General features: G+C 37.9%; 1 protein-coding gene across 2 annotated transcripts in view; it reads left to right on the plus strand.

The window, feature by feature from the left end:
- The window catches only part of il11ra (interleukin 11 receptor, alpha), a 52,852-nt gene that overhangs the window by 22,496 nt on the left and 4,148 nt on the right, over positions 1-26,208 (plus strand). For both annotated transcript variants that reach the window (XM_014340544.2, XM_014340545.2), the window contains 10 exons: positions 14,215-14,311; positions 18,243-18,309; positions 20,006-20,172; positions 20,834-20,948; positions 21,731-21,891; positions 22,538-22,701; positions 23,093-23,237; positions 23,498-23,590; positions 25,593-25,695; positions 25,875-25,954. In XM_014340544.2, the coding sequence (XP_014196030.1) occupies positions 14,215-14,311; positions 18,243-18,309; positions 20,006-20,172; positions 20,834-20,948; positions 21,731-21,891; positions 22,538-22,701; positions 23,093-23,237; positions 23,498-23,590; positions 25,593-25,695; positions 25,875-25,953 (1,191 nt within the window). In that variant the 3' untranslated portion in view covers position 25,954. The remainder of the gene's footprint in view (positions 1-14,214; positions 14,312-18,242; positions 18,310-20,005; positions 20,173-20,833; positions 20,949-21,730; positions 21,892-22,537; positions 22,702-23,092; positions 23,238-23,497; positions 23,591-25,592; positions 25,696-25,874; positions 25,955-26,208) is intronic.

Consider the following 26,208-nt stretch of genomic DNA (forward strand, 5'->3'; position numbering starts at 1 on the left):
CACACACACAGAGAGAGAGAACAGTACAAGTTTTTGATACTTCTGCCAAAGTCATGGACACAGAATAATATCTTACATTTGAAAGTACTAACAAGTTGATGGAAAATTCTCTTTTCGGCAATAACCCAAAATGACTTAAAAAATTACTCCCACTCTTTCCTCCTAATGAACTCTTCTTGCTTTATTTTGCACACACATGCATAAAATGCACACCATCTCAGGCCTTGGTCTGTGGATTGGCTAGGTGCTATCTCTGTACACAGATGGCAGTCATTATTTCTTGTGTGTTTAGGCTTGGGCAAAAATTGGAAGTAGGCCTAAGCAGTTTGACTGCTGGGTAGTATTACCAAGGTTTAGTTACTGTTGGGTCCCATGCTCTGTTTTCATTGTCAGCTATAACTAGTTACGGTACTCAAAGAAGTATGTGTTACACATAACGGTTTGCTTTTCTTAAAAGTAATTTTCTATGTGATTTAATTACTTGATGGAGAAAGTAATTTGTTACTTTTGGATTACTCCAGTAATACACACACACACACACACACACACACACACACACACACACACACACACACACACACACACACACACACACACACACACACAGATACATGTGGGAACACATGCATCTGTGTGTGTTTGTTAAGCACTCTGGTGATGCAACTCAGATTTCGTTGTGTTTTCAAATGAAGTGACAATAAAGGCTTTGAATTTGAATAAATGACCAGAAACACATTTTCACATAATTACCAGTTCCATACACTGACACAGATTCTTATCCTAATGAGGCCACATACTGTCTTTCTTTTAGTATGTGAAAAGCCTTCAAAACAAAGAGACTTAAAATTGCCACAATGATTCTAGACACATTTACTGGCACAAACGGAGTCTACTACAAGGCTGACGGCTAATCACTGATTTTATTACCTGTCAAAGTTCAGCTCTGGCTGCTGGGCTGGGGTCAGCAAACACTAAGCTTTAAGATCACTTTGGGTTCCTCACCATTAAGGTGCGACCGTGGCTCAGGGGGTTGGGAATCGCATCTGTAACCAGAAGGTCGCCGGTTCGATTCCTGGGCTCTCTGTCCTGGTCGTCGTGTCCTTGGGCAAGACACTTTACCCTACTTGCCTACTGGTGATGGCCAGAGGGGCTGATGGCGCGATATGGCAGCCTCGCTTCTGTCAGTCTGCCCCAGGGCAGCTGTGGCTACAACTGTAGCTGCCTCCACCAGTGTGTGAATGTATGTGTGAATGAATAGTGGTATTGTAAAGCGCTTTGGGTGCCTTGAAAAAGCGCTATATAAATCCAATCCATTATTATTATTATAATGCAAGTAATGACATTGTAATTGTTTTGTAATTAGTACAATAACGCTTTACTTTACGTCCTGACCGTAACACATTTTATAGGTCTATTTTTCATGTATGTATGGATTGAGCTATTTTAAAGTCCAACTCTATATTCAGAGCTCCTCTCCTGGTCTCAGTATGTCAGAGCACTATTTTTAAAAAGATGTCAAAACACAGAAGAATAGTGTTAATTAATTTCCAGCTCCACAATGATTGAAGTTTTAATAAAAATATACTTGCCCTATTATTGTCCTATTTTTCCTCCTTGTAAAGGAATAATTTCCCATGCTTATCACTTTTCCTATTTTCTCAGGATCATGACACCTCCTCTGTCCACTTCACTTGTTTTCTTATCTTGTGCACTCAAGACACGTCTGCATTACATGGTTTTGGTTTTGATATGTGACTGAATGAGTTTCCCCTCTCTGGGTACCTATAACATTAGTGTTTCTCCCTCCTATGCATTTTTAAAAATATCTTTGTAGTTTTCTCCTATTTCATTTTAAACTCTTATTAGTAGTTGCTAGAATCTCTTTTGGATTAGTCATAGCTGTAAGGTGAGACATAGCATGTACCTGGCAAGCTGGGACCAAAAAAAAAAAGAAGTAAAAACAGAATAGGCAAAGGGGTAAAAATCATAATGGGCCAGGTATTATCTGACCAACTTTTATGAAATGGTTTGTTTCCATAGTTTAATAGTTGAATATGTCTAAGAATCTGCTAAGACATCAAGAAATATGATATGAAGAATATGAAGAAATTGGTGTTGGGATAATGGCAAATCAGATAACATTTAAATTCTCATAAATTGTTGTGCCAGTAAGATGTGTGTGGTATCTTACTAGTTCTTTCATATCTCATGCAATCTGTATAAAGTTATACAGGAGGCAACCTGCTTCTGTCCGACTCAGTGACTGCAGTCACTGTGAAAATAATTGGTGAAGGTTTGACCCGTCGTTCCTGATGTGTGGAGTCTTCATTGTCTGTGGCTCACAAGTCCATCCCCAGCTCCAATATAGCACTACATGTCAGCTGTAGATGCCAACAGATTTGAGATTTATCACGGTAAGCCCCAGTATTATCACAAACAGATTGGCTGTAAGTGCCAACTTGACTCAATTCATTCAAGATCTGACTCTCTTATTGCGCTTTTAACCCTGTTGTATTGTTGTCTTGACCTACCAAAGTTGGTGTGAAGTTGGCAATGCTCTTCAAGTGGTTTCACACTTGGTTCCTGTCTTGGATGTGACCGTTTGAAAGGCAAGAATCTTGATTGCACATCTGTTTTCCTTATTGCGACTGTATCCTTATTGTCATTAATAGCACCCATGTTAGTTTTTACCCTGGTTTTATGTATCTTAGAAATGACCTTAAGTACAATTTAAAAATATAAATGTATAAATTAAAAAAAATTAAAAGATTGGGGGGATAAAAAAAACACTCCTATAAAAAAAAAGAAAACACAAATATTTTAGCAATTTGTCAGAAAGGTGTTTGAAACCATAAATAAACTGAATTCAGGTTTTATTCCCAAATTTGAGCCAGCACACTGCTCAATTACTCAAGCATGACAGTCAACCACTAACTCTAATAAAATAAAAAATAAATGCAAGTGCTTTACTATTTTTTCTGCTTTTTTTAATGAAACAGTAAATTGAAAACTTCATAGATGAGAACATATTATTTATTTTAGTATTAAATAATATGTATTTGGTTAAAAAGCTTATTTGAGCACTTATAATGCAATTATTGAGCACTGTATATTTAATAATAGTAATAATTCATGGAATGATTGGCTCCTTACAAAACAGGCTGGTAAAATTTAAAACTAATATTCAAATATATCAAATATTTAAGCCTCTGAAAGGAGCTGCCTTTCAGAAAAACCAAAATAAATGAAGAAAAAAGCAACAAAAACACAGTCCTGCAACACACCTTTTCTGTTTCGGGTGCACTTGTGGATATCAGTATCTTCTGCTCACACTTGTACCACCAACTCAGTTTCCCACACTTTCACAAACGGATAAATCGACTGGGATACACTTAGACTGCATGCATCTCTATTTCACACTGACATGGGTGCGCAATCGCATCCATATCAGTGAGTATTTTCCACTTACTTGGATAGGCATACAAATAAGCTGAAAGATATATGTCCACAAACTTACAGGAAGCCTGACGCATAATGAAGCTCTTGACATGTGGAAATACAAACACACACATGCCAGTCGGCAGTGTTTTTGTCACTGGAAAGGTCAGACAGAGCGGGTGTGCGGTGATTGCCATAGTGACCTGGGTAAACACCAGTGTCATTGTAGTCCTTGCCCATCATCTTGCAATAAGCCATGTTGTTGGTTTAGCGCACACTGTGTACTTTTTTAACTCTGTCTCACACAGACACACACAATATACATGCTTATGTTAGGTAATCCCTCAGTTGGTCATCATTGTTTTCTTGAATGAAGTGACACACACACACACACACACACACACACACACACACACACACACACACACACACACACACACACGTACTCATGTACAAGCTGATGACCTAACAATGCAGGCAATATTCTAAATTAAACATCATGTAGGTTAATGTTTGATTGATGACATCGACTCCAGTGACTCGTCTTTATGAACAGGACATCCTGTAATATTGTTTTTGTCACTGGACAGTAAAACAGTGAGTCTGTATTAGAGTGTGTCTAATAGTTTTTGTGCATTTCTTTTTTTACACTTAACATTACCATTTATTTCCATTTGTTAATTTTTGTCTACATTTTAGCCTCCAGTCGTTTGCTCTTTGTCCTTTCTCTCTGTTTCTTCTGCTCTATTTTCTCTCTCATTCTCTGTCTCGTTTCTTCTCTTGTAAAGCTGTTTGAATGTGCCGTGGCATGCCAGAGTCTGAGTGACTCACCATGTGGGATTGTGCTGCCAACGAGAGGACTGGCTAATAGAGATTCCTTTTGGATTGGATTATTCACCGTCAGTGTGTGCACGCCTCATTTTACTATGAAGTTCTTTTTATAATCACATTTTTTAAAGTAAAATGACACATCTGTGTTTGACTTTCCTTATTTTAGAGCTACTGGAGTTGCAGTTATTGCTTGCCTTTTTGTCAGGATAACTTAACCAGTTCAAAGGTGAAAGTCATCTCTGTTGGATGGGTTGGAAGACATTTCTACAAGTTCCCTTGTATCAGTTATTCTTAATCACTCTGGAATGCACTAAAAGGCATAGAAGTCTACAAAAATAGGAGCAGTTTCATTTTCAAGAGTAAATGTCTCATTGATAGACTTAAGGCAGCTGTTGTTTTGCATCTTTGGGCATGTGGGAATACTTTCTTCACGGGTGCATCCTAGTGACAGAATCCATGGCTACATTCCCCTGTCTATTCTAGGTCTTGCTCGAAGAGTTACAGTAGAAAGGTGACTGATGGTGGTGAGTCAGAGAATAGACACAAACACACACACACAACACAACACACACACACACACACACACACACACACACACACACACAACCTGAAAAGAAAGAATAGAAACTGGAGAATCTCTTAGTGGTCCTTCGGTTTTTTCAAGGCGTGGTGGTAATTTTGTATTTAGACTTGTGTTCCAGTAACCACTAGACTAAATAAGCACCGTAGCACATCATAGTTCACTCTAACTCATAATGTATACACTAAATAAAAGCGTAGTTCTCCACTTATGTATTTGGAAGACAACTTCAACCTGCTCAGTAAGTGCTTTGTGGTAATCCCGGGCTTGTACAGATTTTATCAGTCAGGTTCCTTCAGCTGTGGAGGTCTAGTATCACAGAGATTGGTTGAAGAACGAGGTCAGCTGTGCTTTCAGTGGCAATAATGAACTGTCATTGGTACCTTTTAGCTTCACCTTGAAAAGTTTATCATCACAGTTCATGGTTTTTCATGAAATTTCAGAAGATGGTTCAAATAGTTTTTTAAGCTAATAATTTAGATTTGAAAAATAACCAAAGAGAGAATTTCACTTTGGCATAGAAGAAGGGGTGAGGGACTCAAAAGTTTCACTTATTTGTATTATTATACTGTATTTATTATAGCAGTTGTAGGTGCAAGGTAGGGTTTCTTATGTTTTTTTGTTTGTTTATTATTTATCTGTTGTCACAGCAGTGTACATTCAAATCACTCATTTACTATAAGATTAAACAGCTGGGAACGTTCTCTAAAAAGGGAAGAAATATCCAAAACAAAATAACAACATACAGTTGTAAATCAGTTTTCACTTTTCTTTGGCTAAGGAAAGAGCTTTGGTCCCGAATAATCCCTAGTAATACAGTAGCCTAAGACATTAGCTTAAGGTACTAGGATGAAATTCTAAACTCAGTTGAGAAGCTTCATCTAACAGAGATGAACTATTATTTTCTATTATTTTTCAGTGACATCCTGTCCCTCACTGACTCAAGACACCTCCAGTTTCTCAACACTGACCTTCTGAATCAGTTTGTTGGTTCTGCTGGCATATCTGGCACTGTTGCTAAGCCCACCAGCAGAAAACAGAAAAGTAAATAGCACTTGCTGCTACAGACTGGTCTCCAACATCTTGAAGATCTGCAGGAACAGTTAACCAATTTCAGATTCACTCTTTAAACTAGGGATTTAAACTCTGACAGTTAACTGTTTCGAGGGTATGATGCAGCCTTCCATAATAGAGTGACTTATTAACCACAGCTAACTTGTGGAAAAAAATGTCCACAAATGAGTGACTTGTTAACTACAATTGTGGTGAAAATATTCTTCAATGAACAAATGTTTTAAACCCAGGAAATCATTCATAACCATCCATAAATATTGTTTATTTACTCGTGTAGTTGAAATCCTGGTCCTGGATGTCAACACAGAGAATGAGCAGGAATGTGTTGCTTATTAATGAGAGGACAGATTAGCTTTTTGGTCTCAGGGAGAAGCATTGTCTCCAAGTATTAGGGAAGAGGAATTAGAAATGTTTGCGTAAATATATTTACTGGACCTTGTACTGTCTGGCAACAGAGATGGAAAATCCCTGATCAGGAAAACACAAGCAGGGAGGGAGAAAATGAGACCTCTAAAGTTTTGAGAGGGGTAGGCAGAGATAAGAGGTGTGAATGGAAAAAATTATGTGGAAGTGAGTTCAGCATTATCTGCTCTGGTGGCTATGGATAAAAGAAGGACGTGGAATATGGTAAGATATTTTAAACAATGACATATTTATGTATAGTAATCCTTGAGCATTCTAGCACCCGAGGAAGGCACTATAAAACAGGAAAAACCTGGGGAAAAAAGCAACAAAAAAGACAAGGCAAGCAGTTGTAAAGACCTTTTAAGTTTCCCATATCTGAGGCACTGTTTACATCTACTCAGTTAGTTAAATTGATAGCACTTAAGTGAATTTAAAAACGGTTGTATTATTCCAGTAGAGGATTAAGCTGGTCTGGATACATATTTAAACAATTGCTTGAAGGGCAGTGACATTACAGCTGTATGGACAATATATTGAAATACTCAACACTCATTTTATATAGCTGTGCATTACTTAATTTGTTTACTTTTGTGTCACTTTTTGCATTACTTTTCTGCTATTCTTGCAATTATTAGTGCAAAGTTGATTAAAAACGAGCCCAACTTTACTCAATGTCTTTGTGACCGCAGTTCTACTGTAGAAACAGGCAGCATTTCCTTTGGTGGATGCCCATTTCAGCAAGACTATAGTTACAGTGGGTTGTTATTTTAATTTCTTGGATGGGTTGGTCCAGTTCTTGGAAGGAGTAGCCACTTTTTGAAGAATGCCACATAATGCAAAGTACTTCCCAGCCTTAGAGCTGCATGCCCTGCTTTTAAATGATACTAATCCACTATCCCACATTTTTCCCTGTTTGATTTTTAGGAAATCGCATTATGTATTCATAAACTTGGTAGTTTAGGTTAGATGAGCTTTTAAGCTCAGTCACAGATTTTCTGTTGATTGCGCTGTTAATAAGCTATTTTGGCAAGGCTCAGTTTTCTTAAACATTTGCTCACTCAACTCAAATTTGGCCTTTTTACAGTGTGGAAAATGTGGCCAAGGTCCCATTGCTGAGCGGAGTAAGGAAAACAAGCACGTGTCAAGGTCTTAAACAGTAAGCAACTAGCTTAGAGTGTTGTATAGATAACACTGCATTGCCACATGATATGCATCATTGGGAATAGAGTGCTTCTATGTTCCTTTATAGAGTTTTAACCTCCTAAGACCCGAACTCTTCCACGGCATGCATTTTTAATTTCTCTTTGATATTTGGGCATATTGGGGCCCGATGAATGTAAAAACAAAGAATTACTAGATTTTTTTTTTTTTTTACCTTATTTTTGTTTTTATGAAAAATCAGAGCCATATGAGGATATTTGTTTCAAATTTTGATTGAACAGTAGCAGTATAATGTCCTCGTAAGTGGATATCAGGCACTTGTAGAGCAAAATTGAGTATTTTGGTCCAAATAACCCAAAATGTGATGTCCACATATGTGGACGCCAGGTCCTTGGAGGTTAAAGGACGTTTAAATGGTAAATGTATTTGTATAGCGCTTTACTAGTCCCTAAGGACCCCAAAGCGTTTTACACATTCAGTCATTCACCCATACATTCACACACTGGTGATGGCAAGCTACATTGTAGCCACAGCCACCCTGGGGCGCACTGACAGAGGCGAGGCTGCCGGACACTGGCGCCACCGGGCCCTCTGACCACCACCAGTAGGCAACAGGTGAAGTGTCTTGCCCCAGGACACAATGACCGAGACTGTCCAAGCCGGGGCTCGAACCGGCAACCTTCCGATTACAAGGCGAACTCCCAACTCTTGAGCCGATTTATGGGTGGTTTAACCTGGATTTTATACAGATATGCATGCTGTACTTCTCCTTAACCTCCACTTTTCAAATGACTCACTGTACAAATTTTTTCTTGTTTATACGTTTTGTTAAAAAAATTATTTAAAAACTTGAACAAAACAAAACTTGAACAAAATGATTTAGCCTATGGTATGATGAGGAATGGGCGATGAAATATTTACTCAAACAAACAAAGATGTTCAGAATATGGATGTTTTACTGTGTAGAGAGTATAGCCAAGCACTCATTGAGGAGTAAAGTAGTTAAAAAAAACCAAAAAACAATTTATTCAGGTCTGAAAAAGCTAGCAGGCTAGAGATGGTGGACAGTCATCAATATGAATACCTCGTGTGAGATATCAGGTTAGAATTTGTTTTATCCAAGGATCTGAATAAATATTCCCTTTACCCATTCATGTCTGTCAACAAATATTTACCTTTTTTCACATTAGACAACAGTAAATATGACAATGTCGCCCATGAGAAATTAAAACTGTTTCAGGACATAGTGTACCTAACATTGTTGACTTTGTTGATCTCATAAAGTGATAGCTTTAGACACCAGTATCCATTCTCAAATAGCTGCCCAGAGTTTGCACTAGACCTTATTTATGTTTGTTTTTTGAAATAAGGAAAAAATCCTTGGATGTCTATAGTGGACTTTGTGTTTGTGTGTTTTGTCTTACAGTAACATTCGACTTGAGCATGCTACACATGTTAGATAAGATAAGATAAGATAGAACTTTATTAATCCCTTGGGTGGGTTCCTCTGGGAAATTCGATGTTGTGCTAGTCCTCCACCTGGTAGTTGGTAATGTGTTCTTCTAGTTTTGTTCTTTAGTGGTGGTAGGCAGACAGCTAATACATGCATCACAACCACCTTCTGCTGTTAGTATCTCATTAAATAATAGTAAAGATTGGTAAAACATAGAAAATACATATTTTAAGACCATTCCTGCATAAACCACTGCTGTGCAAAGGTTGAATTGTCACTACACTTTTGAATGTGGGACCTCCATCATTGGACTCTTCAGCACATACTGTAGTGCAATAGGCAAATCATAATATAGTGTAAAGTTTCATAATACTATTATTATATGAATTAGTGTTATAATACCCAAGTGTTGGGTAGCTGCACCTAAGTAATGTAGCTAAGTCTGTGTAAAAATGGAGATCGCAGTCTGAGGTTTAAAGTTGCTGAGTGTGTGATGTGTGACATTACGGCACTGAATGTAACACTGCTGTGCCAGAACACCAGTGGAAAGTGGAGTCTTTGCTCCCCTATCTGGTTTTCAAAAACATCTTTAGGCGATTCAATTTTGCGAGACACTGATGGTGCCTTAGTTTTTTGGCAAACACACATGCTACACTTACTAGAAAGGAAGCAGTACCAATGGATCAGTCTGATATTTTCCTTAAAAATTTTGATTGTTAAAAGATGTTATGAAAAAAAAATATATAAGATGATTTAAATCAGCTGTAAATTTCTGATAAATGAGTTTGTAATCATGGGTTTAAACTGTTTTAACCTGGAACTGAGCTTGTGCCAGTACTAACAAGAAGATATGGCTGAACATATAAAAGTAGGACTTCTAAATCTAAATAAATGGTTTCTGATTATCTGAAATTATGTAGAGCTAAAATGAATTTACTTTTTTTAGGGTTTACTTGTCTTTTGTGACAAAGTAGTCAGCTTTATAGTTTTGCATAAGTTTCGTTACTTAAAAATATTTTAAAATTGTGTCACATAACTTCAAATAGATAGCAAATGGTCTTTAAAATGGAGGCATTACAAAGTACATTGTACAATACTTGGTACAGCAGCTTGAATGTGTGAATCCAGTGAGTGAATATGATGAACATTATCTCTTCGAGATAGCTGATCTGCACTGATGCTGCTTAACGGCATAATTAAGTATCTTTAGTCCAATGGTGTGGGTTTACATGGCAAACAATAGGTGTGAGTGTTTCGACACCACTACACCCTACCATTGTGTTTTGCCCTGTGTATCACTATGCTTTTGTTTTGCTCTGAGATCATTATGCAGTCGTCATCCTATTTGGCTTACATTAAGTCCTACCATTAACTGTATTATTTTATTCACAACACTCTAAATCAGTGTCTAAAATTTACTAAACACATCGTAACCATTGCTTAGACATTGGCAAACTCACAGCACTTACATCAGCCAAACACAACACCTTCATGTCCAGATGAAAGCTGATTATTTATTTTATGGTTTAAACAAACATATGATCTCTTTTGCTGAGATGCCAAGAACCAGAGGTGAATGGTTTAAAGTGCTTTTGAATAGACATCGACATATTTGTATTGCTAGTATAACACAAAATTATGATGGAAGTATTGTGATTCCTCAAAATCTGCTGTAAATGGTAACATAGTGAACTATGAATTATTTTTTCCACTATTTACAAAAGTAAAATAGGATTCATTATTAAATTGATTTGTAGTCTCAACAAATGATATTTTGCAACCTATTCTTTTTTCATGTTTGTCTAATCCACACACATGCTATGTTGAGAATTACGACAATGATTGAGAAGGTAGCAGTGAAAATGTCTGTTGTCTAAATTTTGGCGCACAGTGAAAAAAAAAAAGCCATTAACTAAGAAAAAAAGACATTGATGTCAAATAAGAGTTTATGTCATGTCTTTTGTGTCATGTATTGCTAAAATCTTGCCGTAGGTATTATTATAGGAAACAAAAAGTATGTCTGAAGCTTTTTGGAACAAACTTTTTTTCCCCCTGAAACGAAACAATGATTCCTAGACTCAGATTGCTTTTTTTAAGGTGGTCTTTGGAAAGGATATACGATATTGTGCAGAAGTCTTGAATCACAGCTAATTTTTAGGGTGAATTGTTCTTTACTTTGTGAAGAACTTTTTCTTTTCTTTTCTTTTTTTTCTTTTTTTTTTTTTTTTTACCGAGTTTTACAATTTTTTTTTTAAAGTGCTATTGACTAATAGCTCCCCAGACCCTTTGATAGGAGCAGCCTGTCATTAAAGTACAGTTTGTTTCCATTTAGTTGAACCTGTCAAAAATGTGAGATAAGACAGTTTGACAGGCAAATAGTATTTTTGTGCCAACAAGATGATTCTCAAAAAGCTATTAGCTTAAAACTTGGGACATCTTGTTATAGTGTGAACTGTATCCTTAAAAAACTGGACAAGTGCAAGGCGAAAGAAGTTGCACCAAAAAAAGAGCCAAAATCCTATTTACAGCTAAGGAAATTGGGGGGGGAATCCAGCAAAACCTGACACAGGACCTGAGAGATGCACCTTTAGCTGATTCGTCTGCTGTTCACTGAAGCTTTTTAAGAAAGGGCACCAGTGAGAAAAGACTGACGTATTCCAAATTACACAAGAACTGGATTGAAAATCAGTGGTAATAAGTGTTAAGGACTGATTAATCCAAATGTCAAATACCTGATTCTAATTGTTGTTGATATACACAGAAGAGGTAAGGGGAGAGGAACAACAGTGAGTGTCTACAGTCATGTGTAGACTCTCACAGTTGGAGGCTCTGTCATGGGTTGGGGCTGCATTTCAACCAGTGGTTTTGGGGATTGTATCAAAATTGATATAATTATGAACTCAGAAAAATACCATGAGATTTTGATCCACCATCTGGAAACCATCTGATTGGCAGCGGCTTCATTTTCTTCAGTATGACAACAATCCCAAACACACTGCTAATGCAATAAAAGCATACCTGGATAGAAAAACACAGTGGAGCACTATCATCCATGGATTGGCCTTTCCAAAACCTGGATCTCAGCATTGTTGAAGCAGTGTGGGATGACCTTGGCAAAGATTGAAGCAAAATGCAGCCAAGATCCAAAGAAGAGCCCTAGAAAAACATCGAGAAAATAGGGTGCATTTTGCACAACATTGTATATAAGCTTAAAAGTCAAAGAACTTCTAACCACTCTCTTTGAAATGTTTCTCACTGTTATGCTATTCTATAATGACCATGCCATAAAACTGTAAATATTAAAGAAACTTGACTATAAGGTGGTGATGTTAGTATATGTACTCATGGAAAAATCTCGAGTGTACATTAGACTAAAAAGAAGAAAAAAAGAAATAGTCCCCTGGATTTGGAGGTGGAGGTTAATTAATCCAGCACTTGATTTCTCCGCCTACTCCCTTCTTTGTGTTTCTTGTTATCGTCGGATTTCATACCACGAAAAGACTGTTAGATAAGCTCACTGAAGGTCTCTGTGGCCTTCTAACTCGCTCCTGATATTTTCTTTCATGAACCATGTTTCTCTCTGACATTGAAAGAAGTGCAGTTTCTGTACAAATAAAAGAAGTTTGTTCTTACCTCATTGTGATGACTTCACCAGGCAGGATTAACCCACAATCAACCCTACATTTTCATTTATACAAACATGACATTGAGCAGTTCAAAAGAGTGAAGTTGAATTATGAGTAACTTTATAACATTATAAAATCATTGTGCTTCTCATTCTTTGCTGTGGGTCAAACCAATTTTTCTGGATTTATTTTTAATTTTTTTTAAACATGCCTGATTAAACATTTTTATATGTTATTTACTGATGTGTGTCTCATATGGATAAAGAAGCAGTCAGGAAGGGTTCATGTGACTGTCCCTGAGCTTGTGTGGAGTTGGAACTTTCTTTTTCTTTTTTCTTTTTTTTTGAAGTCCTTGCTTGCCTTGTCTGTTTTTTAATCACACTACACAGGAAGACATCCATAGTTTTGCGTCCTGTTGTTTAAAGTAAAATTGTTGCAAGTTATGTAGTTATGTAACAAAGGATAAAAGCATTTAAAGCTCAGTGCACTTTCTCACATTCACACATCTGACCAATCATTGTGTGAAATATAATGAGAGGGTTTGCTGAAATGATCTGGTTTCTGAAAGTTCCAACAGGAAGTTTTTAGAGAGTATCATCCCCTTATCTCATTTCGCAGTTTCTACATATTTGATTTTTTTTCCCCCTCGCCTCCTCTCTGTGTGCGTCAGTCCCTCCTACCTCAGACACAGGAGGAAGAGATGCGAGGAGATAGGAGTCGAGGCAACTGGCATTTTACAAAATGAGACATTCTTGGTTGGCAGCCGTCAGTTTAAAGCAATGTCAATTAGCTATGACGGGTGGCACGGCTGCACCATGCTTTGCCTCTTGAATACACTTAATAGTGTTCCAAAAATTTTATAGATTTAATTTTATACACAATGCTAAATTGCAATCAAGCTGTACTTTGCATGTAGTGCTAATTAGGAAATGTAGCATGCCAACAGTGCAGATGCAGACATCATCATGCCTCATATCTTAGTTTAAGCATGCCAGCAGATAATTAGACTTTAGCTCCAATCATCACAGTGATTGGAGCCTAAACACTGAACCTTCATGGTCTTAAATTCAGAACATGTGGAAAAAGAAATGGAGAATTTATAGAAAACTTGAAGATAGATGAGTTCTCCAACACATGTGGAGCTGACGATCTTTTTTTTTTTTTGGCAAATGGAAACCTAGAGTCTTGTCCAACATATTTTCACTTTTGTTTTATTTGGGAAATCTGTTTTTAATTTTGAGGAGAAAAAAATCTCTCAACAGTTCCACCACTGAGAGATGGAGGCAAACAGTGGTCTTGGCCAGGCTCTATGCATTTTTGGACTTGGATAGTTTCTGATACTGAATTTTCAGTAATAAGGAAGAAGCATGTACGGCATGATTTGTCAAGTAATTGCATGGAACATGTTTCTAAGCCATTTATACATCGGTATGTAGTTTCTGCTGTGAGGAAACTGACAAAAGAAATGGAAAATTCAGGTTGTTTATGGGCACATTTTTGTTTTCATACCAATTTTCTTGTACAAAATGGACCCAGAATGGTGGTGATGATGATGATAATGCTGCTGCTGCTCATGTTAATGCTTTAAAATAACTCCTAATCATAATGCTACCTCTATTCCTGACTCGATCTCTCTTTCTTTCTAGATGCCAGGCCTTTTGTTCAGCCCTGTGTGTCTGACAGTCATCTGGTTTTTATCGTGGTCACTGTGTCCCAGTTGTGCTCAGATCTGGACCGATGAAGGTGAGACACATGCGCACACACAAACTGCATTTGAACACTTTGCGGAAAGACCTTTTCTGTTTTAACAAGAAGATCTGTGACAGTGCACTTTCAAATTCATGTGCAAACACATGTACTTACACACATATTGTGTTAAGGATCAGGGACAGATTCCTGTGTCAGCTATTTTGGGTGCTCTTGACTTATCTTGACTGCAAGTACTTGTGAGATATAAAGCTCCTGCAACAGAATGGAAGAAGGAAACATATTTTTAATTTCTTTTTTTTTTTTAAACCCAGTGCATTTACTATGAAAAATGAAATTGTTAGAAGAGCCGTGACCAGAGAAAGTCTCATTACTCACTTTTGTTCCAACAAGAATTTTATTGTTGAGCCTTTTTGGCCTTAGTGCACAGATTTCTACAGCATTGAGATTCTTTCTTTCTCACTTTCTTTTTTTCGTAATTACTCCAACAAAATGAACAGCTTGCCCATAGACCTTCAGCTGAAACTGTCAAAATGTTTCCTTTTCAGTTCTCCTTTTTTCCCCCTTCTTTTCCCTGCAGCAATTCCACACTCAGTTTTTATTGTCTGGAAAAAACTAAGTTTCACACAGCTTGCAATTTCTGTGTCCACCCTGCCATCGGATTTCAATGTTAGGAGAGACCTGCAACCTTCCTGTGTGTGTGTGTGTGTGTGTGTGTGTGTGTGTGTGTGTGTGTGTGTGTGTGTGTGTCCATGTATGTGGGTATGTGTACTTAAATGCACATTTATGTGTGTGGTTTTATGTCTGTGTGCGCCTGTGCACATGTCTGGGTCCTCTTGCCAGAGGCAGAATCAGATATGAGTGGAACGCTGCGGGTTTGGGGAATAATGTACTTCACTGCCAATAAAACATGAATACACACATTCAGACCAGCCAAATCTTTGAGCTGCACCAAGGCCCCGGGTAGGAGACATACATGCTCACACACTCACAAACGCAGAAACAGAGGGAGGATTTTGTGTGTGTGTGTGTGTGTGTGTGTGTGTGTGTGTGTGTGTGTGTGTGTGTTTTCAGTGGTTGAAGGGGAAAAGAAAATCTGGGTAAAGCTGTTGGGAGAGGCTCTACAAGAACAAAAGTGGAGGGAAGGAAAGTATTACACAGAAGATGAAACAATACGAAAAGATAAAGGTGAAAGGTAATATTTAACCTACTACGCTTGTTTTGTTATATGGACACAAGTGGGGTTGAATGATTAAACCTTTTTATATAGAAGTTACAGTTAAATGGCTACTGGTTTAGCTTGCAGGTTAAGCAGGTACCCATATCCCAAAAGGCTAAATGCAGCAGCCCAATCTCAACTTGGACCCGAGGGCCTTTGGTGCATGTATGCCCTCACACGCTTTCTCCCTGTTTTCCTGTTTTCTGTTCACTGCACAATGCACACGTATCTAATCAAGTTGGAAAGTTGAAATGCATAATTAAAATAAGAAATTGCAATGCAATATATTCATTACACATAAATTGAAATGTTGCATATCTTTTCTTTTATTTTGATAATTATGACTTGTAGCACATGGAAATTAGAAATCAATTATCTCAGATTATTAGAACATTTACTAAGATCAATCAAAAAAGGATTTACAATAAAGAAATATATAACTTCTAAAAAGTATGTCTTATTTGCTTGTGGCTCCTTTACCATGAATCACTCAATCACTGCTGGGTAGCTTTGATAACATACCTTAGCTCACCTGTATTTTGGAGTTGGTTATTTCTCATCTTTCAGACAAATACCTCTGGCTGTCCAACAAAGCACAGTAGTGACATCAGGAAACAATTTGGCAGTAGTTTGGGCACCATGGGGAAATGCCAAGTCCTACTGGAAAAGGAAATAGTTGACTTTAGACTTTGGATAAAACCAACCACCACCAACATCGGTTGATGGTATGGCACGCCAAATCATTAAAGACTCCAGAAATGTCAGTCTGTACTTCAAACACCTTGGATTCTGTGCCTTCAAGTCTCTAAGACCTTGATCTAGCAATCGCAAAAGTAAAGTATTTATTTATTTTTCAGAAATCTGTAGTTTTGTTTTTTGGATTTTTTTTGTTTGAGTTTTGCCTGAACCCTTACAAGCTTTTTTTCTTTTAATGTTTCCAGATCTTACTCATTAAGTTGTTGATTGAAGAGCAATTAAACTGATCAAATTAATTCAAACCGTAAATAACAAGATGCAGGCTTATTTTTATTTCCATTATTGAAACTGGAGAGCATTTTTCTCATTTTGAAAGTTTTAGATGTATCTTTCTATCACAGCTCTGTTTCTAATGTCACTCAGCTTTGTACTCTCCTCTTTGAGCATTTATCTCCTACGCTCAAAAATATAAATGCAACCACAAAGTCACTGTGGATCATTGTTCCTCTTTTCCCAGCGGTCTCATTTTGCACAGCTACTAACAGCAGGAGTGCCAGTGAAAACCAAATATTGAAACTGCTGTCAGTAAAGTCGTCATCTTGAGTATGTGTCAAATTTAATTTAGGATTTACTTAGTTGGTCCCCAAAGGGCATACGCAGTTGTTATGAGAGGGGGAAAAATAATATATGTAACAACATATAGTAGATGCCTCTTCTTCTCCATGTGATTTCTGAACATAAAAGGAGGTTTCAGCTTAATGAAGCCACTTTATTAAGTTTGTTACAAGATAATAAGATACAAAAAAGCTGAATTAATGGAAAATGCAGAATCACAAACCTGGGGTAGATTGTTTGCTACCAAGGGAGGAGAGGTCGGCAGGGAGTATGCATGCCTGAGTGATTGAGGTTAACATTAATGAAGGTGTGTTCGTGGCAGACTGGCAGTCAAAGTGTTTTTGTTTTTTTTTTCTTTTCCTTCACACTGAATCTACTATAAATGCTGGCATTCACTTTTTGTAGCCAAGCTAAACATACACACAGATACTCATACTGGAGATAGTGTATCAAGTTTGCAAATCACTACAGCCACCTCAAATATTTGCTCAGGTATACACTAGTCTTAGTATTCCTTCAAATCTGCACCACCCTGCAATTTTGTGTGACAGCATGTTGTAGTTTTGCAGATTACAAAGAATATTACTGATATCAAAATTTCATATCCAGAGTCATTAGTATCCATTGTTGCTGGATTTAAATTGGAGATTGATCTTTAAAACTACAAGGTTACATCTGTATCTAATCTTACATTGTTTAATAAATAATATACCAAAAAGCCCTAAACTGTTAGGTTGCCATAGTTGTCTATGGATTAAAGCATAGCTGCAGCAAAGCTGGTGAAGAGGAGGATATCAGAGATAAAACCTAAAAAATCTCAGCAGATAAAACTAAAGTTATCTCCATTATTCAATACAGCAGTAATTTGAAATAGAAATAAATACAAGTCACCGTGAAATATGTTACTGTGTCTTTGTGAAGTTAAGACTGGGAAACCAAGGTGATTTTGAGTCTTCTGTAATCAATGAGTGAGCGTTATCAACAAGAAAATTTAAGGTTCCATATTGTAGAAAGTGAACACTTTTCATATTACAGCACTTCCAAGTTTAAAACTCTCACACGACCTGCCGTACTGTCTCCTTTTGTAGAAGCCAGTACGACAGGATGTTCCTGGTATTTTGGTGAAACGTTTCACTGATCCTCTGTCCATTATTAAATGGTTCCCAGATTGGATTTGCTGATACACAGTAATATTACTTTAATGATGGAGCAGCTTTATACTGTGAGCCAAAGTCTCCTCAGCCTGGTGTCTGCAGGATCCCTTGCCTTGTATGGTCATGTTATTGTGACACGGCAGAATATACTGTAAATGGTGCCGCTTGAATCACATTAATACAGACAATGCTGACACATGGTATGTTAGATTGTGCAATGTGCAGATACCGCAAGCCAGACAACACAGTGCTTTAATATTTTATGCAATGTCTGTGTTTGCAGTGTCAGGCGAGCAGTATGGGCGCTTGGAGTCGAATGTGACACTGGCATGCAATAATTCGGAAATCAGGTAAGGAAGAAAAAAGAGCAACACACTAGCACACTTGTTGTGGTGTTTGAAAGAGTTGTTCAGTATAGCGTCTCCATGCATTTGCACGCAGAGCAAATTTGTCATAAAGGTTTTGATGATATTAATTTATATACTGAAAAACTGTTAGACTCATTGTTTTTCTTAGTTATTTTCTTACTCAGAAGGTTCATTTTTAATGTCGGTGTCAAAAGAAGTTTGCCATAGTCCCCAGTGTCATCGACCTAGAAACCAGTTTGCGGCCATCTGTTAACTACCAGTCATTAGGGAAGCTGTTTCGAGAGTGGTTGCTGGAGTGTGCTGTGAATTCAATCACTAAGCCTCAGTGATATTGGGTTAAGGCCAGTCAGTCACTGGTAACCACTGGTCGCTGGGGAATTGTGTGTGTATTCCCAGAGCGGTTGCAGGAAATTGCTTACTTTTGCCAGGTTAAATTCATTGCAAAGAAGTACATGTTAATGCCCCCAAAACCTCCTCTGATTACTTTGGTCACTTCAGTTTGCTGCTATTTCCTGTAGTATGTAGGGTAGACATCGAATTGACACACAAAGACTTGCCACTTACTTGCTAAGATGCAGTGCAAATCAGGAAAATATAATGTTGCACCTTTTTAAATGTGTTGGTTTCAGCTGTAAAGCACAATTTTTCAAGTTTTACTACCATTTGGTGGTTTGGTGCAGATAGGCCAGGGTCTTGGGTGAACCATGGGCGAATGCGGCAATCCTCTAGCAACCAAAGCAATCACAAGGAGGTTTTTAGTGCTCCTTCCTCAACCAATTTTAGCCAACAACCACTTGCCAGCCAATAGGAATATATTTTTCACTAGTGACTGGAGGTTGCCAAGTGGTCTTTAGGCCTGCTTAACCGAGGCCTTAATTACAACAAAGAAACTTAACAGCAGATATCTTACTTAAAAGAAAAACCCGTAAGCTTTACAGAGATGAGACAAAAATAAGATACTACACATAACTGAAGCATAATGCCAGCAAATTCCATCAGAAAAGATTCTGAAGAATTAGTTGATTATACGAACATATACTGTGCCGTCCACAGGACTATAGAAACCTAATCTTTTTATGGCGTATACCTAATTGCTCAAATGGTCAGTCTCAGGTATATTCATGCCTTTACTCTACTGCTAAAAGTGTTCATTGTCCTGTAGTGTATTGTATGTGCCTTCATCCTGTTTTTGTCATGCTTGAGTGAAGCACTGGCGTGTTTAACAGTAGTTTTCTGCCCATACAGTTACTATTGGCTTCAATAGCTGCAAGTTAACAGTTATCATTAATTTGGTTAACTTTACTTGCACCTTTCTTGTCATAATGCAGCTAAATAATGTACATGACTTGACATGAATAAGGACGGCTTCTTAATGGCATCAACAAACTGTGCATTTTGTTATTGTTTGACTTACATAGCAGAAGAAAGTAGTGTGTTGCTCAAAAAAAGTAATAAGATGTACTTCTTTATTTTAAACAAAAGGGGGGCTGGCACAATAAAAATGAATGTAATATAACCTGTACTGATGTTGTGTTAGTTGTAGTTTCTTTATAAATGAATGTTGTAGCATGTATGTTTTTGATATTAGGTGCTTACTGTTATTGTTCTAATCTAGGATTGGAGTTGAGATAAAGTCCCCTAAAGCATAATAACCAAAGTCTAACATGTCCCTGACTAGGTTACCTGTGTCGTGGCATCTCAGCCACAGCGCAGTGTTACCATGGCATCAAGTGACACCAAATGGAAGCTTAGTCCTGCTGCGTGTCAACCATTCAGCGCAGGGCACCTACAGCTGCTATGACAACAGTGGGCGGCTCCTCCGTTCTATAAAACTCAGGCTGGGCCGTAAGTGTTCCTGTGACTTGTTAAGCTTGCTCTTAATTTATGGGTTAGCACCATTAAAAAGGTCTGTTCTGTATCTAGTCTTTTGGCATGGGACTGCAGCCTTCAAAAATTCAGTTTTCTAAGCAGAAACCTGCTTGCATCCCTGTGTTACAGGCCTCATGTATACAGTAAGTCTCCCAATCCCCTACAGATCTTAGAGGAAGTTTATGTTTGTGCCCCTGACAAATTCTCATCTCTTTTACAAATTTATCTCAACATGTTTTTATTTCCCTCTGGATCTGCATTTTTAATGAAGGAATTTAACAGGACAACTTACTGAAACAGTGATAATCAGAGCACCAATGCTGGTCCTCAGAGGAAACTGGTCTTATCGTTTATCAATTAGACAAAATTGCCTCCCACTTCCTATAACTGTCTTGCACAGGAAGCATCTCCCTAAGTAGGCTTCCTTTTGAAGTTCAGGGAATTTTTCCATGGTACTGGTCATTCAATATTTTGGTTAATGTGCAGGAAACTAGGGCACAGACACCGAGCTGTTAATTTTAGACTTGAAGACAAGCCATATAAACTTTAAAATATATAACAACTTATAACAGAGCTCTGAAAAACATCACTCCCTTTCTATCCTGAAAATGATCTATGCCTTACTACTGTTCCCCAGATCCCCCTGGGCGGCTGACCATTTCCTGTCAAGTGCCCAATCACACACATGTTCGCTGCTCCTGGGTAGAAACTGTAAAGACCTTTCTGCCAGCAGAGTATAATGCCTCCTTCAGGTAAGAGCTAGTTACTGCACAGAGTTGAATTTTGAATGCAGTGTGTATAGTTTGAGTAGTATGCTAATATATAGTATATATCAAATTATCCTTCTTTGAGTCTGCTGTTCTTCCTCCAACTTGTCATATGGCTCTTAAGCTGGGCACGCATACTTTTGCAAACTGTAGTGTTCTCAAACAGGAAACAATACACATTTAAAGTGTTTTCATGGACTGCAGTAGACACTAGCAGGAACACGACTGACTCTTAAGGACTGCTGAGTAAAGATTAGACATTCAGCTGGTGGACAATTCAACAAATAAATAATAAGTGTAAACAAATACAGTCACAATATGACTTTTCTACTCTGAGATGTAAGCATACTGAAGCACTGAACCACAAAAGGGCTATTAGATCTGTTACCTTTTTGCTGTTGAGGTAAATAATTTCACTTGTGCCATTGTCATTTCTGTTCATTTTATCTTTTGTCTCACTGGTAAATGTTTGGCACACTTCGAAAAAATTCTTATTGGGAAACACTAGAATAGACTGATTCTTAATAATTCATCTGGAATTTACAGACCACACACTACACAGCTTTATCTGGTCACTGTAAACACCATAAGCCTTGGCGGAACAGACTCTCAGAGCTGACATGTACACACTACATTTATATCAGCCTGACATTTATTTAGAGGCTTCAGTATTGAGCTGTGGTGAATTGGTTGTACTATCTTTGCTGTTTTTAGCACATATTTCAGTTGTCATTAACTCTAAATAGCATTTTTTGTGTGTTTTTAAGCAATGGTAAAGAGTGGAGCCCATGCATCGTGGACGTCACCCAGAAGCACTGCGATGTAGTTCACCCTGCTTTCTGGCAGCCCATCCATACCCTTAGAATCACAGAGACGAATGCACTTGGGTCTAAGAATACAACCGCCAGTGTTAAATTACACGAGCTATGTAAGATCACGCTAAACACACTTGTGTAATATAGACCTCATATATACATTACATTTTAAGGATTTTTTTCCCATTTCCAAAATATTACCTGCATTATGAATAAACACACAAAACAAATTCTGGGAACACAAAGTGGAATTTCACACATGCACAGGTAAAGTTAAAGCAAACTGGTGTGTACAGAAGACAATGCATCATGATATCTAATGACACATGCCTGTCTTTGTTACTGCTGTTATGACCATGCCCTTGTGATTCTCATATTATGACCTAATTCATCCTGTTTTGCTGCATCACTGTCTACATTTTCATAGCTGTTTGAGATCTGTGAAAGGCCATTAGATGTTGTTCACCATTTTTCCCATTCTCTGCATTTTTGTTTAACACACAGGTGAGGGCAATATTTAAAACAATGACAATAGTTAATGAAATCATTGAAGTTAAATTGGATTCATTGTACCAGTTGTACCAGGTCATGATTTTGTTTCAACATACTTTATTTCATTAACGTCATTATTTTAGAGTTTTTGATCACCAATAGTAACATCAAAGTAAAACAGCATGAGAGATTTTGTATGTTTTTTGCCCAGTGAAAATAACAAAATATAATACTTAATCAAATTTGATTTAATCCTGTGTTTTCCAGTAAAACCAGACCCTCCAGAGTCAGTGTTGGTGAAGGAACTTGAAGGGTATCCAAAGAAGCTACTGATCTCATGGAGATTTCCCTCTTCCTGGCCCCAGCATGATGCTTTTCCTTTGATATTTCATATCAGATATAGGCCACAGGGCTCTATGTTCTGGTCAGAGGTTCGTAAGCAAGACCGTTGATTTCACTTCAATGTCGATGGGGTTGTAGTTAGGAATAAACTTGAACATGCACATTGGAGAAAATATAAAAAATGTTTCAAATATTTTACCAGCAGTTGAAAATAATTTTTTGATTTCCAACTGATAAAGCACAACTTTCTGCTTTTATAAACTGAGATAAAACATTAAAAGCCGCACAACTGTTTCACTGTTTTTGTTTTGGTAGGTCACTTTAAACACACTACAGCTAAACACAAGGGGGGAAGTGTTGGTCATGAACTTCTGCATTGCGGTTTCTTTGTTTTAACTTTCCAAGTTGACTGCTACCATCTTGTTTGTGGGTGCGTGTGTGTGCTCCTTCCCTGACATGTTTCTCTCTCTTTTTAACCAGATTTACTCTTTGGATAATTCAATTGTAATATGGGACGCTCTGGCAGGCCACCTTCACCAGGTTCAGGTCCGAACCCGTGATGAAATTAACGCGGAGAGCCAGTGGAGTGAATGGTCTCCTCTCCTACTCGGCAGGCCCTGGGAAGGTAGGAGGAAAAATTAAAGTAGTCCGTATCAGTCATTTTATTTTGAGAGTAAATTTACGATGCAAAAAGCGATCAATAAATTAAGGCATTATATAGATTTGATTAAAAGGTAACACGATCAAATAATTATCTTTAAATACACTTAAAGTTGAATCACATTCAGTTAAGAGTAGTAGTAGAACTTTTATTAAAGGCTTTGTACTATTCCTGTCTACTGACTAAAGTAAAAAACTTACTCTGGGCCTGTGTTTGCCTTACAGACTATACCACCCCTGAGCCTGATGTGGAGCCAGAGGACATCTTTACTCTCCCAACCAAATCAAAGCCTGAAGCCTCCACTCCAAAGTCACGGGGTAAGACACCAAATGAAAACTGTTATTACAATCAGTTATGTTGGGGGTCAACTAGAGTGCAGCTAATGTCACTAGATTAGTACTACACCACCTAAGTTGCTACCACAATTACCACAACCCCTTTTAGCACTACTAATATTAGACCTGCTCTGTAACAGTTGCTATTACCGTTTCATTACTAAGTAATTTTAACCGTAAATGATTTTCATTTATTAGCATGTTTTTAGCAGCAGGTAGCACAACAGTGTAGCGGCTCAAATCTTGGATCAGTTCTCGCATACTGATGTTTCTTGATTGTTTTTTTCCGCTCTCCCTCTGTCTAGATTTTACTCAGTTATCTTCAACAGCTGAGAAGCTGAGGCATTATTTACAGTTATTAGAGGAATTAAACACATAGCAGTAGAATGAAAATTATGTTTATATATGCATTTTGCTTTCCTATAGCACTTAGAAAGGTCTTTCTGGTTCTTTGACCCAATAGCCCCTTGAATTAGTGTGGATGGCCTGACCTTATGTTTTGTAAAAGTTTTACAAAACATAAGACATTTTTAACTCGAGAGTCCCAGACTCCGGGTTAGGTTCGGAGAGTAGTCTGGCACTTAGTTGTGGTTGTCAAACTTAAGGGTAAGAGGCTTGGGGATGCGTTAATGTCTGCGATGTCATCACAAAGACAGCCAATTATACATTTCCCTTGTGTGTATGTGTGGTCCTCCTCCTCCCCCTCACACATAGCATGGGGTAGACAGCAGTCACTGTGGAGGAAATACTACTATCAGAGAACAATTTTTAGCCAAAATATGAGCACCTCTTGTCCAAGTGATTTTTAAGTGCACTTGATACTGCACTTACTCCAGTTTCCAGTAACATGCCCAACAAGTTTGAAGTGGATCAGATGAATAGTTACTGAGATAGAGGGGAAAAAAGAGAAATATGTTTTTTTAATGATGTAGGTGTCCTTCAGTGTATCTATTGGCCCTTTTTTGAGCATATATTAGATGAAAATGATTGAAAACCACTGAACTATGCAAATCATAGCCTAATAAGCGCAAGACGAGATGTTTTTACCTTGTGTTTTGGTGGCATTGAGAAGGCTCATCGGGCATTGATGCAGCAGCAATCTCTAGGAAGGCATTTATTATGGTTATTACTTGTTACTTGATAGAACAGTGCAAGTAGCTTGTGCCTGGCTTCATCACCAAATTATATATAATTGCAGTAATTGGCACCTGTGGGTTGTCATGTTTTCTACAATGCTGTGTGCACACTGGATGAAAGCAAAGTACATGGCAAGCTCAGGTATACATGGGAAAAAAACAGAGTTAAAAGCAGCCTGCAGCTGCAAGCATGCCGTCTAAAATATACACATCCAGGATACGCACAACAAGTATACACCCACCCACACGCAGTATATACAAGGAGACAACTACAGGTTTGGCAGTGGAGGACAGGCTAAAAGCCTGTGACTGGTGCTGTTGGATTATTTAAACTGGTGTCCTGTGAAGCAGATGTCTTCTTCTATTTGTGTCAGCGTGTGAGAGAAAGCACTGTCGTTTGCAGATGTGCTCATAAATCACCTTTTAATGCTGTCAGTAATATGTACTTTTGCTTTTTCGTTTTTGGATGTGTTGGTACTTTTACAGTTCGGGTTGATGTTTTCTCTCATTTGTGTATGTGAAAGCGAGTTGTTTACTCCTCTCAGTATAATAAATGCATGTTTGGGTGAAAAGCCATAATGGCAGATTTCAAATTAGCTTCTCACCAGGGAGTAATTAAATCCAGGAACACACACAGCTTTTTTTCTTTCCATTTTTGTCTCACATAGATGTGTAAACTTCTTTTTTTTTCTCCCCTGCACTTTTACATCTGCTTATTCCATCATGTGTGCGTTCGTCTCTCTGCAATGTCCTGTGTGAATTCTGTCATCTGTCCTTCTTTGTACCTCCCACCCTGCTTGTTTTGCTGAACCTCCCTTCTCCTCTGCTCCTCTTCTCTTCCCACCCAGGTTCTAAACACGGGGATGAAGGTAATTTAGGTCTGGTGATTCTCCTGGTTTTGTTCTCTGTGGTCATCCTCACCACCATCTTTTCCCTCATCTTTGTTGTGTGGTAAGAAAAATACACACACAGGCATATCCCACATCCACAGTCCATGACTGTGTGGTCTGTGTCTCTGTTTTAGTTTGAGTGACATTTTTTTTTCTTTGTTTTTGTTTTTTTTTTTTGGATAGCCTGGCATTCTTAAAGTTTTTGTCAGACAGTGTTGATGTTTCATTTTGTATATCCAGGATGAGACAGAGGCGACGTGATCATGCCACCAAACAAGAGCTCACCTCTATGGTCAAGATGAAGTCCATCCCAATCTAATGTAAGAAACTGTTACTTTTTTTAGAGGCTTTTTGCCATTTTTATTCCCCCCCTTAGATAAACTATGCTGCATATGTGAACATACCTGTCTGTTTTTGTGTTTAGATGAGCACATTTGGGAGTTTTGACAGTTTCAGACATTTCAATGGTGAACAGATTCTGTGGCAAGGAGATAATTAAACTCCTAATTAAATGTCACTTCTTTCAAATTTGTATAAGTACAGCAAAATGCCCTCAAAAGAGCACTAAGCTAGT

This window comes from Haplochromis burtoni, unplaced genomic scaffold (assembly GCF_018398535.1).
Source record: "Haplochromis burtoni strain Fernald_Lab_line unplaced genomic scaffold, NCSU_Asbu1 Contig_377, whole genome shotgun sequence".
Classification (NCBI taxonomy): domain Eukaryota; kingdom Metazoa; phylum Chordata; class Actinopteri; order Cichliformes; family Cichlidae; genus Haplochromis; species Haplochromis burtoni.